This window comes from Pseudophryne corroboree, chromosome 1, assembly GCF_028390025.1.
Source record: "Pseudophryne corroboree isolate aPseCor3 chromosome 1, aPseCor3.hap2, whole genome shotgun sequence".
In the NCBI taxonomy this organism is placed as follows: domain Eukaryota; kingdom Metazoa; phylum Chordata; class Amphibia; order Anura; family Myobatrachidae; genus Pseudophryne; species Pseudophryne corroboree.
The window spans coordinates 175,445,066-175,463,153 of record NC_086444.1 but is presented as its reverse complement, the minus strand read 5'-3'; the positions used below and the strand labels follow the sequence as shown (position 1 = coordinate 175,463,153).

Sequence of the window (18,088 nt, the reverse complement as noted above, 5' to 3'; positions counted from 1 at the left end):
TGATCTCAGTGTAGGAGTAAGTCTCGAGCTACTCAGAAACTGCTAAGAATTATTTATTCGCAAATCTGCTACTCTTTCGTTCGCAATTCTGCTATGCTAAGATACACTCCCAGAGGGCGGCGGCCTAGCGTGTGCAATGCTGCTAAAAGCAGCTAGCGAGCGAACAACTCGGATTGAGGGCCTATGTGATGAATAAATTAACAGAAAAGAGAAAACAAAGTTGCTCAGTAAGTGAAGAAGTATTTGAAAAAGAATACAGCACATCAATATAATATCCAACACAAAACAAATCATAGCACTAAAATATAACTATTATCAGTGCCGGCTGCTTACCTGGGGGGTATATATGTAACAATATATAATTGAAGTCTTCAAGTGTAGAAATTCAGTAAATATTAAAATTATTTTCCAGGTGTATAAAGACATTTAATATGTTACCCTAAATGTGCTTTCACAATTCCTGTTTTAGTAAAGCTACTGTAGAGCAAACTGTAATAATAAACTAGCATGTTTCCGATTCAAGTAATGTATTATTTTTTGTATGATTATGGGCAGTATTAGACATCTTAATGAGGATGATTCAATTAACCGTGAGGTTCCGTTGTTTATTGTAATGGGTTATCCGAGCAGGTGAACCTTGTTTGTTTTTGCACCCCCCCCCCCCTAAAGGTCAGAGCATAAATTGAGGTTACCTCTCTTGTAATAACCTGCACAATAAGCACACAGCCTCGTGCTTAACTGAATCTGCCCCATGGAGCGAATTTTTACATAAAACACAATGGTAAAGAATAAGGCTTGTGGTATATTTAATAAGATAAACTACAAAACGAAGGGTGTGCAATAAGTTTCCTGATGTGCAGTGCATAGGTAGTGTAGACACAATCTGAATGTCTGGATGTGAACTGTAATTTCAGACTAAAGTTCTTGCGAAATGTCAAAGCACAGAACCATAGATAAGCAGCACTGCACACCGAAGAAGTTAGCATGTTCACTTCCTTCACAAACTCATTATGGAGATCAATAGAGGCCACTGGAGAGCCATGATCTTCTAGGACTACAAGAGTGGACTGCGACAGCAGTAAAGATTTGACAGACTGCAAACTGCTTTTGGGGACGAAGCACCATCCCGATCCACTGTATTTGAGTAGTTTACAGAATTTGAGAGGGGGACGGTCCCTGGAAGGTACGGAGTGATACAGCCGGACTGTGTCCGCCATCACCAAAGACACCATTGCTGTTGTGCGGGCCATAGTTAAGGTGGCCGCGGGGTGACCGTGGGCCAGTTAGAGGAGGAGATAGCTATATCATTCTGGGATAAATACGCTTGATACTCTACGAAAAGCTTGGCCTGAGCAAGGTTTCTGCAAGCTGGGTGCCCCATCAGTTGACTCAAGAGCTGAAGGAGGCTCAGGTGATGCAACATGCTGGTCAGGTTTGATGGCGGAAGATCATCAGTGGTGATAAATCCTGGATCTAAGGCTTTGACCTTCGAAACCAGACCGTTTGCCCAGTGGACCCCAGTTGGAGGTGCACCAACACAGAAGTTCCAACGTGAGCTCAGTGTGGCTGTTTTTTGTGGCCAAGACTGGTTATGTAGCTACCGTACCACTCGTGCAGCAGCACACAGTCACTGGGGACTGGTACGCCAACCAATGCCTGCCTCAAGGGTTGGGAGCCAATTCCATGCACCGCCTAAGAGCCTGCGCTCATATTGCCTTTCTCCATCATAACAATGCCCAGAAGTCCAGGAAAGTGGTGGATTTTCTGGCAAATGAACGCATCCAGGAGCTTGGGCATTTGCCATACAGTCCAGACCTGGCCCCTTGCAACTTTTTTCTGTTCTCACAAATCAAGTGCAAGATGTGTGAGATTCGTTTTGAGTCCGTGGAAGCTGCAGTGGAGACCTTCATCCAACATGTAGAAGACATACCTGCTTCGGGTTGGTCCAGCTGCTTCACAAAGTGTTTGAGCGCATGCAACTTTGCATAAACACCTCTGGTGAATACTTTGAAAAAATGTGAGGTTTACTTTGTTTGTAAATATAATACTTTTTGTGCATTAGGAAACTTATTGCACACCCCTCGTACTAATTTGGGATTGTGTGAATTTGATTAAAAAAGAAATATACAGATTTACGGTTCAAATAGTATTTTGATTTGTATTGAGATTCTATTTTTAGACTTATTTCCTATTAAATTGAGTTATTATATTCCAACCAAACCACACTGGAACCCCCCCCCCCCCACACACACAATAAAAATCACCTTGCATTTATTACTGGCTGCGTCACCCACTGTCTGAGTTTTCTTCTTCCAAATGAGGTTTTAGTGTGGTCCAGTACCCAGATCAAGCTGCCTCTTGTCTTCTGGTCAGTCTTAATTGAAGGAGAGAGAAAAAATAAAACAGTAAAAATAAACTGATGGATAGAGACATTTTGTTTTTACTTCAGAAGTTGCTTACAACATACTACTGTCATCCTATATCAATTCTATTTCCAAGTTTTAAAAACTATAGGAGACTATGGGGGAGATTCAAATGTTTGAAAAGTCAGTTGGTAGTCTGTTTATTTCCTATCTCATAGACAGGAAAAAATAGACACCCAACCAACTTTTCAAACATTTGAATCTCCCCCAATATAACATTTGAATCTCTCCCAATATATGTTATTATTACTCTCCTGTGCATTTTGCCATCATATGATGGCTTCTGTTCTTGGTATACTGCACATAGTGCAGTGCCAAACACTTGCAAAATGTCATAGTTTAATTACCATCTTTAAGTGAATCATATTCTAAAACAGCAGAATCTCAATCTTCTCTATTTACCCCTGCAGGCTGACACCTTGCAAATAGAATGCATTAACATGCTTGTCAGTACATCCGTGTAGTGTTACTGGCTGTATTCCTACTTCCACAACTCCTGTCACTTACAGATGGGTCCACGTTTATCTTGACCTCTAATAGGATTAACTGAGACTGGCCAGTCGTACTTAATCCCCTGCTGTAATGACTTAATGAATAGAGTAATGAATAGACCCTATTCATGTAGCATTGAAAAGCCCTGTTCTGCGTTAAACAGGGCTTTTCTCTGCCTACTGCAATTCACAGAGCGGGTTACCGTGGAGAAGTCTCTGGGGTATATGCAATTAGCGGCGAATCGCGGCAATTTTTCGGCCGTTTTTTAATTCGACACAATTCGACCGTCTAATTTCGGCAAGTGGGTGCCGAAATTGACCATATTCAATAAAAAAACGGATTCGACAGTCCCGCTGACGAAAAACGGCCGATTTGACGGATTTTGTTCCGATTTTTAAAAAACGGGAAAAAACCCGAAAAAAAATGGCGTGGGGTCCCCCCTCCAAAGCATAACCAGCCTCGGGCTCTTCGAGCCGGTCCTGGTTCTAAAAATCCGGGGGAAAAAATGTCATGGGATCCCCCGTATTTTTAAAACCAGCACCGGGCTCTGCGCCTGGTGCTGGTGCAAAAAATACGGGGGACAAAAAGAGTAGGGGTCCCCCGTATTTTTTACACCAGCATCGGGCTCCACTAGCTGGACAGATAATGCCACAGCCGGGGGTCACTTTTATACAGCGCCCTGCGGCCGTGGCATTAAATATCCAACTAGTCACCCCTGGCCGGGGTACCCTGGGGGAGTGGGGACCCCTTCAATCAAGGGGTCCCCCCCCCCAGCCACCCAAGGGCCAGGGGTGAAGCCCGAGGCTGTCCCCCCCATCCAAGGGCTGCGGATGGGGGGCTGATAGCCTTTGGAAAAATGAAAGAATATTGTTTTTCCCAGTAGTACTACAAGTCCCAGCAAGCCTCCCCTGCAATCTGGTACTTGGAGAACCACAAGTATCAGCATGCGGGAGAAAAACGGGCCCGCTGGTACCTGTAGTTCTACTGGGGAAAAAATACCCAAATAAAAACAGGACACGCACACCTTGAAAGTACAACTTTATTTCACACCTGCCGACACGACGTTCGGTCCACTTGTCCAAGTAGAATCCGGGGTACCTGTGAATAAAATTATACTCGCCTCAATCCAGTGTCCAGGTTATAATCCACGTACTTGGCAAAAAAAAAAAAAAAAACGAACACCTGGACCAAACGGACTGAAAGGGGTCCCATGTTTACACATGGGACCCCTTTCCACGAATGCCGGGACCCCACGTGACTGCTGTCACAGAAGGTCCCTTCAGCCAATCAGGAAGCACTACTTCATGGCACTCTCATGATTGGCTGTATGCGCGTCTGCTGTCAGACAGCGCATCGCAAAGCCTCTCCATTATATTCAATGGTGGGAACTTTGCGTCAGCGGTGAGGTCACCCGCGGTCAGCTGCTGACCGCGGGTAACCCCACCGCTACCCACAAAGTTCCCACCATTGAAACTAATGGAGGGAGCTGTGCGATGCGCTGTCTGACAGCAGACGCGCATACAGCCAATCAGGTGAGTGCCACGAAGTAGCGCTTCCTGATTGGCTGAAGGGACCTTCTGTGACAGCAGTCACGTGGGGTCCCGGCATTCGTGGAAAGGGGTCCCATGTGTAAACATGGGACCCCTTTCAGTCCGTTTGGTCCGGGTGTTCGTTTTTTTTTTTTGCCAAGTACGTGGATTATAACCTGGACACTGGATTGAGGCGAGTATAATTTTATTCACAGGTACCCCAGATTCTACTTGGACAAGTGGACGAAGGTCGTGTCAACATAGGTAAGTATGTGTGTGTCGACAGGTGTGAAATAAAGTTGTACTTTCAAGATGTGCGTGTCCTGTTTTTATTTGGGTATTTTTTTTCCAGTAGAACTACAGGTACCAGCGGGCCCGTTTTTCTCCCGCATGCTGGTACTTGTGGTTCTCCAAGTACCAGCTTGCGGGGGAGGCTTGCTGGGACTTGTAGTACTACTGGAAAAAATAATATTCTTTCATTTTTCCAAAGGCTATCAGCCCCCCATCCGCAGCCCATGGATGGGGGGGGACAGCCTCGGGCTTCTACCCTGGCCCTTGGGTGGGGGGGGACCCCTTGATTGAAGGGGTCCCAACTCCCCCAGGGTACCCCGGCCAGGGGTGACTAGTTGGATATTTAATGCCATGGCCGCAGGGCGCTGTATAAAAGTGACCCCCGGCTGTGGCATTATCTGTCCAGCTAGTGGAGCCCGATGCTGGTGTAAAAAATACGGGGGACCCCTACTCTTTTTGTCCCCCGTATTTTTTGCACCAGCACCAGGCACAGAGCCCGGTGCTGGTTTTAAAAATACGGGGGATGCCATGACATTTTTCCCCCCAGGTTTTTAAACCCGGACCGGCTCGAAGAGCCCGAAGCTGGTTATGCTTTGGAGGGGGGACCCCACGCCATTTTTTTTCGGGATTTTACCATTCCATTTAAAAAAATAAAAAATATTTTTAAAAATATATAAATAATACTTGTGCCTCCAAAATAGACAAACCAAGTACCTAATCCCTTCTAATATAAATAGATATGCTATTACCAATAAAAAAAACACCAAAAAAAACATGTTTTAATTTTTTTTTATTAGATTCCCCCACCAAAGTGTGGCGGATTGAAAATGACGAATTTACTGTCTAAAAGCACTGTTGTCGAATTTCCAAACTTCAATTGAATATACTTTTGGCGAATTGCTGCATTTGTACCATTGCAGAAATGTCGAATTTGACAAATGTCGAATTTAAAAAAGTCGAATTTTGAAAGTCCGTTTTTTTGACAGAAAGTACTGAATTGCATTGTCGATTTTTTTTTTTTGGCGAAAAAGTCCAGTTTTTCGTCAATTTCGGGAATTCGACAGCAATTGCATATACCCCTTTGACTTCTCCAGCGGTACCCCCACTCTGTGCCTGAATCGCATCACCATAGCTTTGTATGGTGAGTGCGATTCATGAAGGTGCGGAAAGCTCAGCTTTCCGCTTCTCCATGGAGTTCAGGTTCGCCATCTCAGGACGGCGTAAACTAAACTGAACTGTGGTGCAGAGACGGCAGGGAAGCTCAATGCTTCCCTGATCGCTGCTCGGCACCTTGCGCTGGCTCCGCCCCCCCAACCTCCCAGCAACCACTGCGGCCTGCCAGGTGGTCAACACCCTGCGCATGCGCAAAGGGACCCGCCGCTGGAGCATCGCAGGGAGGGACCGCTGGAGATGACCTCACCGCAGGAGCCCCAGACACCGCTGCGCATCGTCGCAAGGGTAAGTATACATGAATTGCTACTTATTACAGCTATACATCGCATCGAAGCGATGCGATGTATAGTGATAAGTAGCAATTCTGTTTTCGTTTTCTACATGAATAGACCACTTAATCCCCTGCTGTATTGTTCTCTGTATTGTATTGCAGCTGAGAACAATACAGTAGATGAAGGGTTTATGCTAATAAGTCATGTTGTGCCTAGGCGCAGAAAACTAGTCAAGATAACCGTGGACCCATGTGTAGCTGCTGTAATTCTGGTTCCACAGCTTTCAACCAGTACTAACACTATGAATGACCACCCATAATCTATCTGACCCAAACCTACATGGTAATGACTTTCAAGTGCTTCTGCAGCCTATACTGCAAACTATTACACAATATAAAATATTACAATAATAGCTATCTTAATATCAGTCTACAGCCAAGATAGGTGACCGGATATACTTTTGGGGGCTACATTGGATGGCACTCTAACCTTCACATTAATCTTAATCTCAGTATTGCGTGAAATCAATATATTTAATGAATGAAAGATATACTTATCTGTAACAGTATATCATTAAACATTTTAAACAAGTGTTACAAGCTACAATATAGGTTAAAGAGTTATGGTAGACTTACTATGGTTAACTCTGTTTCTTCGAGGTCCACTGGATCCACAGGATTGACATGGGCAGTCGGTGGTTGGTTAAGGATCGGGCACCAAACGGTTAAGCTTTTGAGCTCCCAGAATGCTCCGGTCCAACCTCACCTATAACCCCGCCACTGGCCAAGTGAAGTCAGTTTGTCAGCAAGCCCAAGGCAGAAGCAGAATTAAGCGAGAAGGAAGACCTGTGCATATGAGGAAAACACACTCTTCTATACCAGAAGAAAGGAGTTAGTGAAAGATTCTCAAATTAGGTGCGTCAGGGTGGGCGCCCTGTGGATCTCAAAGACACAAAGTTAACCATGAGAAGTCTACCATAACTCTTGTTTTCTTCTTCAGGGTCCACAGTAAATCTACAGGATTGACATGGGGATGTCCCAAAGCAGAATTTAAGGGAAGGGACGCTCCTGATTTGACAGGAGAATCAGACATCCAAACGCAGCTTCCTGAGAAGCAAATGTATCAAAGGCATAATGTCTCAGAAACGTATTGACAGATGACCAAGTGGCTGCCTTACAGAGTTGTTCAGCTGAGGCACCACGGCAGGCTGCCCATGCACGAGGGGCCAACTGAGCGGGTAGAATGGGCAGAGACATTATCCGGGATTGGGAGATCAGCTTGTTAATTGGTTTCTGAGATAGTCATCCGAAGCCATCTCGCCGGTGTTTGCTTATTAGCAGGCCATCCTCTCTCATGGAATCCATATAAGACAAAAACTATATGTTCTCCCGTCTTACTGGTACTATCCATGTAGATCCTTAGTGCACCGACCACGTCCAAAGATGAATCTCCCACAGTGAGGTAAGGTAATTGGAAGGCCAGAACTAGAATTTCTTCTTTATGGTGAAATTTAGAGACCACCTTAGGAAGATAACCAGACCTGGTTCTGAGAACTGCTCCGTCTGGGTGAAAGACTAGAAATGGGGGCGGCAGGAAAGTGCCCCTAAATCTGATACTCTCCTAGCTGAAGCTATTGCCTGTAGAAACAGAGTTTTAGCTGTCATCCATTTAAAATCCACCAGGTGCAATGGTTCAAATGGGGGAGCTTGAAGAGCCTTTAGAACTAGTCCTAAGTCCCAAGGAGCTGATGTGGAGGTACAAAAGGAAGCTGGATGTGAAGCACTCCCTGGACGAAAGTATGCACATCATGTAGAGTTGCAATTTTCCTCTGGAACAATATGGATAAGTCTGTCTGAAAACCTGTACCTTAAGGGAGGTTAGGCGGAAACCGCGGTCAATTCCAGCTTGAAGGAATGCCATTACTCTGGATACTCTAAAGGATAGAGGTTCATAACTTCTGGCAGCACACAATTGGAAATATGCATGCCAGATCCGGTAATAGATGCGGTCTGAGGATGGTTTCCTTGCTTGAAGCACTGTCTGAATCACCGCTTGTTAAAATCCTTTTGCCTTTAGGACGGATGACTCAAGTGCCACGCGTCAAAGACAGCTGATCCAGGCGTAAGTAGAGACAAGGACCTTGAATCAATAGATCTGTCGTTGAGGAAAGAGCAATGGTTTGTCCACTGACAGCCTCTGCAGATCTGTGTACCAACTGCGTCTGGGCCAAGCCGTTCACGGCGCCGCCTTCCTGTTTCAATTTGTGAATCACCATGAGCAACAGGGAGAATGACGGAAAGACATATGCCAGACGAAATTTCCATCTTAACGGACAGAGCGTCCACGAAGACTGCTTTTGGATCTTTTGTCTTGGATCCATATACTGGGAACTTGTTATTCTAACGTGAAGCTGTGAGGTACACTTCCAGCAATCCCCATTTATCTACCATAATCTGGAAGACTTCTGGGTGCAGGGCCCACTCACCTGCATGCATGTCGTGCCGGCTGAGGAAGTCCGCTTCACAATTTAGGACTTCTGGTATGAATACAGCGGACATTGCTGGATGATGGAGTTCCGCCCACCTGAGGATGTGGCCTACTTCCTTCATTGCCATCCGGCTGCGAGTGCTTCCTTGGTGATTGAGGTAGGCTACTACAGTGGCATAGTCCGACTGGATCTGAATCGGTCTGCCTTGAAGTATTTCCCTTGTATGAGTGAGTGCCATGTAGATGGCCCGAAAGCTCCAGGACATTGATTGACAGACCACTCTCTTCCTTGGTCCAATGGCCGTGAAGAAAGTATTGACCTGTTACAGCTCCCCAGCCTCAGAGACTAGCGTCCATTGTTAGGAGAACCCAGTCTGATATACTGTACAGAAGGGTCGACCCCTGTCCAGGTGGGACGCCTGTAGCCACCAGGTCAGTGAGAGAGGTACTTCCCTGAGGAAGAACCATCATCTGGGTTTTTATCGTCTGATACTGCCCATTCCATCTGGAAAGAATCAGATGTTGAAGGGGCCTTGAATGGAACTGAGCATACTGTATTCTATCATGCCTGCATGAATGGATACTCTCCCGACTGTGCAGTAAGCTGTGGAATCTCATCTGTATCGTGGATATTTTGTCCAGTGGCAGAAAGACTTTCTGTAAAACTTGAATACAGTATCGCTCCTAAGTGCAGCATCCGTTGGAATGGGACTAGGGAGTATTTTGCCTAATTTATGAGCCATTCATGAGCCTGTAGGAATGCTACAGTCTGAGGAGGGTTTCCTGAGAATGTGCCAGGATGAGCAGGTTATCCAGGTATGGAAATATCCTTATACCCTCGCGACGAAGATGAGCTGCCATAACCACCATGATTTTGGTGAACACCCGAGGAGCTGTAGCAAGTCTGAAAGGTACTACCTGAAACTGGAAATGTTGCAGAAGGATCGCAAACCTGAGATAGCACTGATGGGAGAGTGCAATTGGTACATGCAGGGTAGGAATGTCCAGAGACACTATGAAATTCCGCAGTCTCCATTGCCAGGGTAATAGCCCGTAAAGTTTCCATACGAAACCGGGGTACCCATATATATTTGTTCAAAGCTTTGAGATTGAGAATGGGCCAATAGGAGTAGAAACCCAGTCCTCATTGTACTGAGGGAACCGGTATTATAACTCCTGATTGCAGTAAGGTCTGAATTGCTTTTTGTAGAGCCTTGGTTTTGATTGAATCTAAAGGTGGGCTGATACAAAAGAACTGCTGGGGATAGGGGTCGCTTCACGAAGGTGAAAGCATAACCGTGAGAAACCACTACTTGCACCCAGGTATCTGTGGTGGACTGACACCATACCTGTGCAAAATGCAGAAGTTTGCCTCCCACCCTGCGGTCCCCCAAGTGGAGGCCCGCACCGTCAGGTGGAGGGTTTGTCTTCTGATTTGTAAATCGGATGTGTGGCTGCCCAGGCCTGTCTGGCTTTAGCCTTAACGGTTTTAGTTGTTTGAAACGGTCTGGAATAAGCCTGTTTTTTTGCTGTGACCTGGGTCCAAAAGGACCGGAAAGCAGAGGATTTTAGTTTCAAAGTTGACGCAGAGGGCAGAAACACTGATTTAGAGGCTGCTAAGGTAGCCACTATTTTGGCCAATTCTGTTCCAAACAGAATATCTCATGCAAAGGGTAAGGATTCCAATGCAGTCTTGGATTCCGAATCCGCCTTCCAGGGTCGTAGCCACACTGCTCTGCGGGTTACTACAGAGGAAGCTGAAACTTGGTAAGCTAGTAGGCATGTGTCTAAGGCCGCTTCTTCCAAACAGGCAGCTGCTTGCCTTATATTTGTTATATGGGATAGCTGTTCTCTAGTGGTGTTAACCGAGAGACTATCCTCTAATGCATCCACCCAGTCTGCAACAGCCTTGGCCACCCATGCGGAGGCCATAGCTGGTCTTTTAAGTACCCCCATAAGGGGAGAAAACAGATTTAAGGCAGGTTTCAACTTTTCTGTCTATTAGGTCTTTCAAAGAAGACGTTGATAGTATAGGCAATGTAGAAGTGCACACTAGACGTGCCACATGAGCATCAACTGTGGAAGGTACTTCCCATTTGGCACATTCTACAGGTGGAAGAGGGTAAAAAGAAGCAATTTTCTTTGGCAATTTAAACCTCTTATTTGGAGTACCCCACGATTCCTGTGTTATTCAGTAAGCTGATCTGATTTCGAGAATTCAGCTTTGACTATTTTTTGTCTTTTAAAGATTGGAGCCTTAGACTTTGTTCTTCAATTGTCAATATGGACTTTACTGCATGATACAATGCGGGCACGTCACCTGAGGAGGACTCACGGACCTGAGGAGGACTCACGGAGATAGAAGTCAACCTCATCTTCTGATGACATCTAATTCTGAAAGCTGTGTAGATTGTGAGGCCGATGCTGCATGTCTACGTACTTTCCCTTCCACAAACTTGTCTGCCTGTAACATCTGATACCCCATAGCTGGAAGTACTGTATAGCAAGTGTAAAGAAACGATCGGCTATACGTGTCAAAACCTGAGCAAAAGAAGCCACCCAAGGTGGTTCTTGTACTTGTGCTGATTCTAGGCTAGAGCAAACAAAGGGGTAAATAAATGCGCTGCCAAGATATAATGCAGCCAATAAAACAGTAGGAACCTTCACTAACAATTCCACAAGTAACAAACGGAATTTTTTTTTGTCAAATCGGCGCAAAACATCAAATAAGTCTTACATGAAAAGTATCCGAATAGGCTTAATAGGATGTATTCTAATGAAGAAGTTTCTGTGTTCCAAAAGTCCCGTAATTCATATGCCCTTTGGTTCTGTGAGTCAATTTCCTTATCTCAAACAAAGAAAAGAGATCATGGTGCAGATCCACTTTAAAGGGGACAAAGGATTTATTTTACACAAGAAACTCACAATTAATACATATAAAACAAGCATATATCCACTGCAAGTGGAAATGCGGGGTGTTGTCGTTACTGGTAGTCAGAGTTACCCTCCCAGGATGGTGTTAGGGCTGCACTGAAGGTTCCGGATACCATAGAAGTGCAAAGGGCAGTTTTAACGTCCCAGGTCAGATCACCCTCAATTCCAAATCGCCAACTGCTCAACGCGTTTTGGACAGCTGCGGTCCTTCGTCAGGAGCATAGTGGTGAATGGGAAACATACTGATATTTATACTAAAACATAATTAGAAAACAATGTCCACATGTGGCGTTTTTTCTGCCCACAAACGCCGGCCAGGATGTCCGTCACTGAAAGTTCCGCTAACCGGAAGTCAATATAACATTAGAAAAAGGCTAGAGAGCCATACCGTATCCTCACATTTTAAGAAGGTTCACAACTGTAATCCAGCTGCCATTAAAGCCTTTTGGCCTGGCCGGCGTTTGTGGGCGGAAAAAACGCCACATGTGGACATTGTTTTCTAATTATGTTTAAATATCAGTATGTTTCCCATTCACCACTATGCTCCTAACGAAGGACCGCAGCTGTCCGAAACGCGTTGAGCAGTTGGCGATTTGGAATTGAGGGTGATCTGACCTGGGACGTTAAAACTGCCCTTTGCACTTCTATGGTATCCAGAACCTTTAGTGCAGCCCTAACACCATCCTGGGAGGGTAACTCTGACTACCAGTAACGACAACACCCCGCATTTCCACTTGCAGTGGATATATGCTTGTTTTATATGTATTAATTGTGAGTTTCTTGTGTAAAATAAATTCTTTGTCCCCTTTAAAGTGGATCTGCACCATGATCTCTTTTCTTTGTTTGAGATAAGGAAATTGACTCACAGAACCAAAGGGCATATGAATTACGGGACTTTTGGAACACAGAAACTTCTTCATTAGAATACATCCTATTAGGATACTTTTCATGTAAGACTTATTTGATGTTTTGCGCCGATTTGACAAAAAAAAAAAAAAAATTCAGATTCTAGGCTAGAAGCAAGTTGGTCAGCTAGATTTAGTAACATAACAATTTGAACAGAACTCGTCCTGCACCAGGTCCTGAGAGGTTAATGCTGCAGCACAGGATTCGCATGAAATTAACAAAGGTGCAGTAGCTGCCTTGTTACCCTTGCCTTTCATGGACATTGTAACAATATAATTACACAATCAGTGTAAATTAAGCAGCAACGTGACAGCCTTCACTTAAAAATAAGAATTGACTCACCGGTAATTCTATTTCTCGTAGTCCGTAGTGGATGCTGGGAACTCCGTAAGGACCATGGGGAATAGCGGGCTCCGAAGGAGGCTGGGCACTCTAGAAAGATTTATGACTACCTGGTGTGCACTGGCTCCTCCCACTATGACCCTCCTCCAAGCCTCAGTTAGGACACTGTGCCCGGACGAGCAGACATAATAAGGAAGGATTTAGAATCCCGGGTAAGACTCATACCAGCCACACCAATCACACCGTACAACTCGTGATACTATATCCAGATTGACAGTATGAAAACAACTGAGCCTCTCAACAGATGGCTCAACAATAACCCTTTAGTTAACAATAACTATTTACAAGTATTGCAGACAATCCGCACTTGGGATGGGCGCCCAGCATCCACTACGGACTACGAGAAATAGAATTACCGGTGAGTAAATTCTTATTTTCTCTAACGTCCTAGTGGATGCTGGGAACTCCGTAAGGACCATGGGGATTATACCAAAGCTCCCAAACGGGCGGGAGAGTGCGGGAGTAGCACCGAATGAGAGAACTCCAGGTCCTCCTCAGCCAGGGTATCAAATTTGTAGAATTTTGCAAACGTGTTTGCCCCTGACCAAGTAGCTGCTCGGCAAAGTTGTAAAGCCGAGACCCCTCGGGCAGCCGCCCAAGATGAGCCCACCTTCCTTGTGGAATGGGCATTTACAGATTTTTGGCTGTGGTATGCCTGCCACAGAATGTGCAAGCTGAATTGTACTACAAATCCAGCGAGCAATAGACTGCTTAGAAGCAGGAGCACCCAGCATGTTGGGTGCATACAGGATAAACAGCGAGTCAGATTTCCTGACTCCAGCCGTCCTGGAAACATATTTTCAGGGCCCTGACAACGTCTAGCAACTTGGAGTCCTCCAATTCACTAGTAGCCGCCGGCACCACAATAGGCTGGGTCAGGTGAAACGCTGACACCACCTTAGGAAGAAATTGGGGACGAGTCCTCAATTCTGCCCTATCCATATGAAAAATCAGATAAGGGCTTTTACATGATAAAGCCGCCAATTCTGACACTCGCCTGGCTGAAGCCAAGGCCAATAACATGACCACTTTCCACGTGAGATATTTTAGATCCACGGTTTTTAGTGGCTCAAACCAATGTGATTTTAAGAAAACTCAACACCACGTTGAGATCCCAAGGTGCCACAGGGGGCACAAACGGGGGCTGAATATGCAGCACTCCTTTCACAATGTCTGAACTTCAGGTACTGAAGCTAATTCTTTTTGAAAGAAAATCGACAGAGCCGAGATCTGTACTTTAATGGAGCCTAGACTCAGGCCCATATTCACTCCTGCTTGCAGGAAATGTAGAAATCGACCTAGTGGAAATTCCTCTGTTGGGGCCTTTTTGGCCTCGCACCATGCAACATATTTCCGCCACATGCGGTGATAATGCTTTGCCGTAACATCTTTCCTGGCTTTAATAAGCGCAGGAATGACTTCTTCCGGAATACCCTTTTCCTTCAGGATCCGGCGCTCAATCGCCATGCCGTCAAACGCAGCCGCGGTAAGTCTTGGAACAGACAGGGCCCCTGCTGAAGCAGGTCCTGTCTGAGCGGCAGAGGCCATGGGTCCTCTGATATCATTTCCTGAAGTTCCGGGTACCAAGCCCTTCTTGGCCAATCCGGAACCACGAGTATCGTTCTTACTCCTCGCCATCTTATTATTCTCAGTACCTTTGGTATGAGAGGCAGAGTAGGGAACACATAAACCGACTGGTACACCCACGGTCACACTATAGCGTCCACAGCTATCGCCTGAGGGTCCCTTGACCTGGCGCAATATCTCTTTAGCTTTTTGTTGAGGCGGGACGCCATCATGTCCACCTGTGGCCTTTCCCAACGGTTTACCAACAGCAGGAAGACTTCTGGATGAAGTTCCCACTCTCCCGGGTGTAGGTCGTGTCTGCTGAGGAAGTCTGCTTCCCAGTTGTCCACTCCCGGAATGAACACTGCTGACAGTGCTAGTACGTGATTTTCCGCCCATCGGAGAATCCTTGTGGCTTCTGCAATTGCCATCCTGCTTCTTGTGCCGCCCTGTCGGGTCACATGGGCGACTGCCGTGATGTTGTCTGTATCAGTACCGGCTGGTTTTGAAGCAGGGGTCTTGCCTGACTTAGGGCATTGTAAATGGCCCTCAGTTCCAGAATTTATATGTAGGGAAGTCTCCTGACTTGACCATAGGCCCTGGAAGTTTCTTCCCTGTGTGACTGCTCCCCAGCCTTGAAGGCTGGCATCCGTGGTCACCAGGACCCAGTCCTGTATGCCGAAACTGTGGCCCTCTAGAAGATGAGCACCCTGCATCCACCACAGTAGAGACACCCTGGTCCTTGGAGACAGGGTTATCATTTGATGCATTTGAAGATGCGATCCCGACCACTTATCTAAGAGGTCTCACTGGAAGGTCCTCGCATGGAACCTGCCGAATGGAATTGCTTCGTATGAAGCCACCATTTTTCCCAGGACTCGTGTGCAACGATGCACCGATACCCTTTTTGGCTTTAGGAGGTCTCTGACTAGAGATGACAGCTCCTTGGCTTTCTCCTGCGGGAGAAACACTTTTTTCTGTTCTGTGTCCAAAATCATCCCCAGGAACAGTAAGCGAGTGGAAGGAACCAGCTGTGACTTTGGAATGTTCAGAATCCAGCCATGCTGTTGTAGCACCTCCTGAGATAGTGCTACTCCGACCAGTAACTGCTCCCTGGACCTTGCCTTTATAAGGAGATCGTCCAAGTATGGGATAAATAAAAACTCCCTTTTTTTTTTTTTTTGAAGGAGTATCATCATTTCTGCCATTACCTTGGTAAACACCCTCGGTGCCGTGGACAGTCCAAACGGTAGTGTCTGGAATTGGTAATGGCAATCCTGTACCACAATCTGAGGTACTCCTGGTGAGGAAGGTAAATAGGGACATGCAGGTAAGCATCCTTGATGTCCAGGGATACCATGTAATCCCCCTCGTCCAGGCTTGCAATAACCGCCCTGAGCTATTCCATCTTGAACTTTGTTATGTAAGTGTTCAAGGATTTCCATTTTAAAATGGGTCTCACCGAACCGGCTGATTTCGGTACCACAAACAGTGTGGAATAGTAACCCCGTCCTTGTTGAAGTAGGGGCACCTTGACTATCACCTGCTGGGAATACAGCTTGTGACTTGCCTCTAGCACAGCCTCCCTGCCGGAGGGAGTTGTCGGCAAGGCAGATTTGAGTAAACGGCGGGGGGGAGACGCCTCGACTTCCAGCTTGTACCCCTGAGATACTACTTGAAGGATCCAGGGATCCACCTGTGAGCGAGCCCACTGATCGCTGAAATTTTTGAGGCGGCCCCCCACCGTACCTGGCTACACCTGTGGAGCCCCCGCGTCAAGCGGTGGACTCAGAGGAAGCAGGGGAAGAATTTTGATTCTGGGAACTGGCTGGTGCAGCTTTTTCCCTCTTCCTTTGACCCGCCTGCTTTTTTGAAGCCGAAAGGACTGTACCTGATAATACAGTGCGTTTCTTAGGCTGTGAGGAAACCTGAGGTAAAATATTTTCATCCCAGCTGTTGCTGTGGATACGAGGTCCCAGAGACCATCCCCAACCAATTCCTCACCCTTATAAGGCTCTATGTGCCTTTTAAAGTCAGCATCACCTGTCCAGTGTCGGGTCTCCAATACCCTCCTGACAGAATGGACATTGCAATAATTCAGGATGCCAGCCGGCAAAATATTCCTCTGTGCATCCCTCATATATAAGACGACGTCTTATGTTCGCAAAATAGTATCCCTGTTTGAAAGGGGTACAGACCACGCTGCAGCAGTCTGCAGGTCTCAGTCTAATACCTGAGTGTGTAATTACAGACTTCAGGATAGCCTCCTGCTATTTATCAGCAGGTACCTTCAAAGTGGCCGTATCCTAAGACGGCAGTGCCACCTTTTTTGACAAACGTGTGAGCGCCTTATCCACCCTAGGGGATATCTCCCAGCGTAACTTATCCTCTGGCGGGAAAGGGTATGCCATCAGTAACTTGTTAGAAATTACCAGTTTCTTATCGGGGAAACCCATGCTTTTTCACACTTCATTCACTCATTTGATGGGGGAACAAAACACTGCCTGCTTTTTCTCCCCACACATAAAACCCTTTGTTTTTAGTGGTACTTGGGTTAATGTCAGAAATGTGTAACACATTTTATATTGCCGGGATCATGTAACGGATGTTCCTAGTGGATTGTGTATATGTCTCAACCTCGTCGACACTGGAGTCAGACTCCGTGTCGACATCTGTGTCTGCCATCTGAGGGAGCGTTGATGGCCTTTGAGACGTCTGGGCAGGCGCGGGCTGAGAAGCCGGCTGTCCCATAGCTGTTACGTCATCCAGCCTTTTATGTAAGGAGTTGACACTGTCGGTTAATACCTTCCACCTATCCATCCACTCTGGTGTCGGCCCACAGGGGCGACATCTCATTTATCGGCATCTGCTCCGCCTCCACATAAGTCTCCTCATCAAACATGTCGACACAGCCGTACCGACACACCGCACACACACAAGGAATGCTCCAATGAGGACAGGACCCACGAAAGCCCTTTGGGGGGACAGAGTGAGAGTATGCCAGCACACACCAGAGCGCTATATAATGCAGGGACTAACTGAGTTATGTCCCCTATAGCTGCTTTTATATAATTTATACTGCGCCTAAATTTAGTGCCCCCCCTCTCTGTTTTAACCCTGTTCTGTATGTAGACTGCAGGGGACAGCCAGGGAGCTTCCCTCCAACAGAGCTGTGAGGGAAAAATGGCGCCAGTGTGCTGAGGAGATAGGCTCCGCCCCTTTTTCGCTGACTTTTCTCCCGCATTTTTATGGAATCTGGCAGGGGTTAATATACATCCATATAGCCCTGGGGGTTATATGGGATGTATTTTTGCCAGCCAAGGTGTTTATATTGCTGCTCAGGGCGCCCCCCCCCCAGCGCCCTGCACCCTCAGTGACCGGAGTGTGTGGTGTGCATGAGGAGCAATGGCGCACAGCTGCAGTGCTGTGCGCTACCTTGGTGAAGACTGATGTCTTCTGCCGCCGTTTTTCCGGACCTCTTCTTGCTTCTGGCTCTGTAAGGGGGACGGCGGCGCGGCTCCGGGACCGAACACCAAGGACAGGGCCTGCGGTCGATCCCTCTGGAGCTAATGGTGTCCAGTAGCCTAAGAAGCCCAATCCGGCTGCAAGCAGG

At 46.5% G+C, this 18,088-nt stretch overlaps 1 protein-coding gene across 3 annotated transcripts in view; it reads right to left on the bottom strand.

Moving 5' to 3' along the window:
* Nucleotides 1-18,088, bottom strand: part of MSH3 (mutS homolog 3) — a 534,775-nt gene that overhangs the window by 218,912 nt on the left and 297,775 nt on the right. For all 3 annotated transcript variants that reach the window (XM_063963915.1, XM_063963914.1, XM_063963916.1), the window contains exon 12: nt 2,265-2,374. In XM_063963915.1, the coding sequence (XP_063819985.1) occupies nt 2,265-2,374 (110 nt within the window). The remainder of the gene's footprint in view (nt 1-2,264; nt 2,375-18,088) is intronic.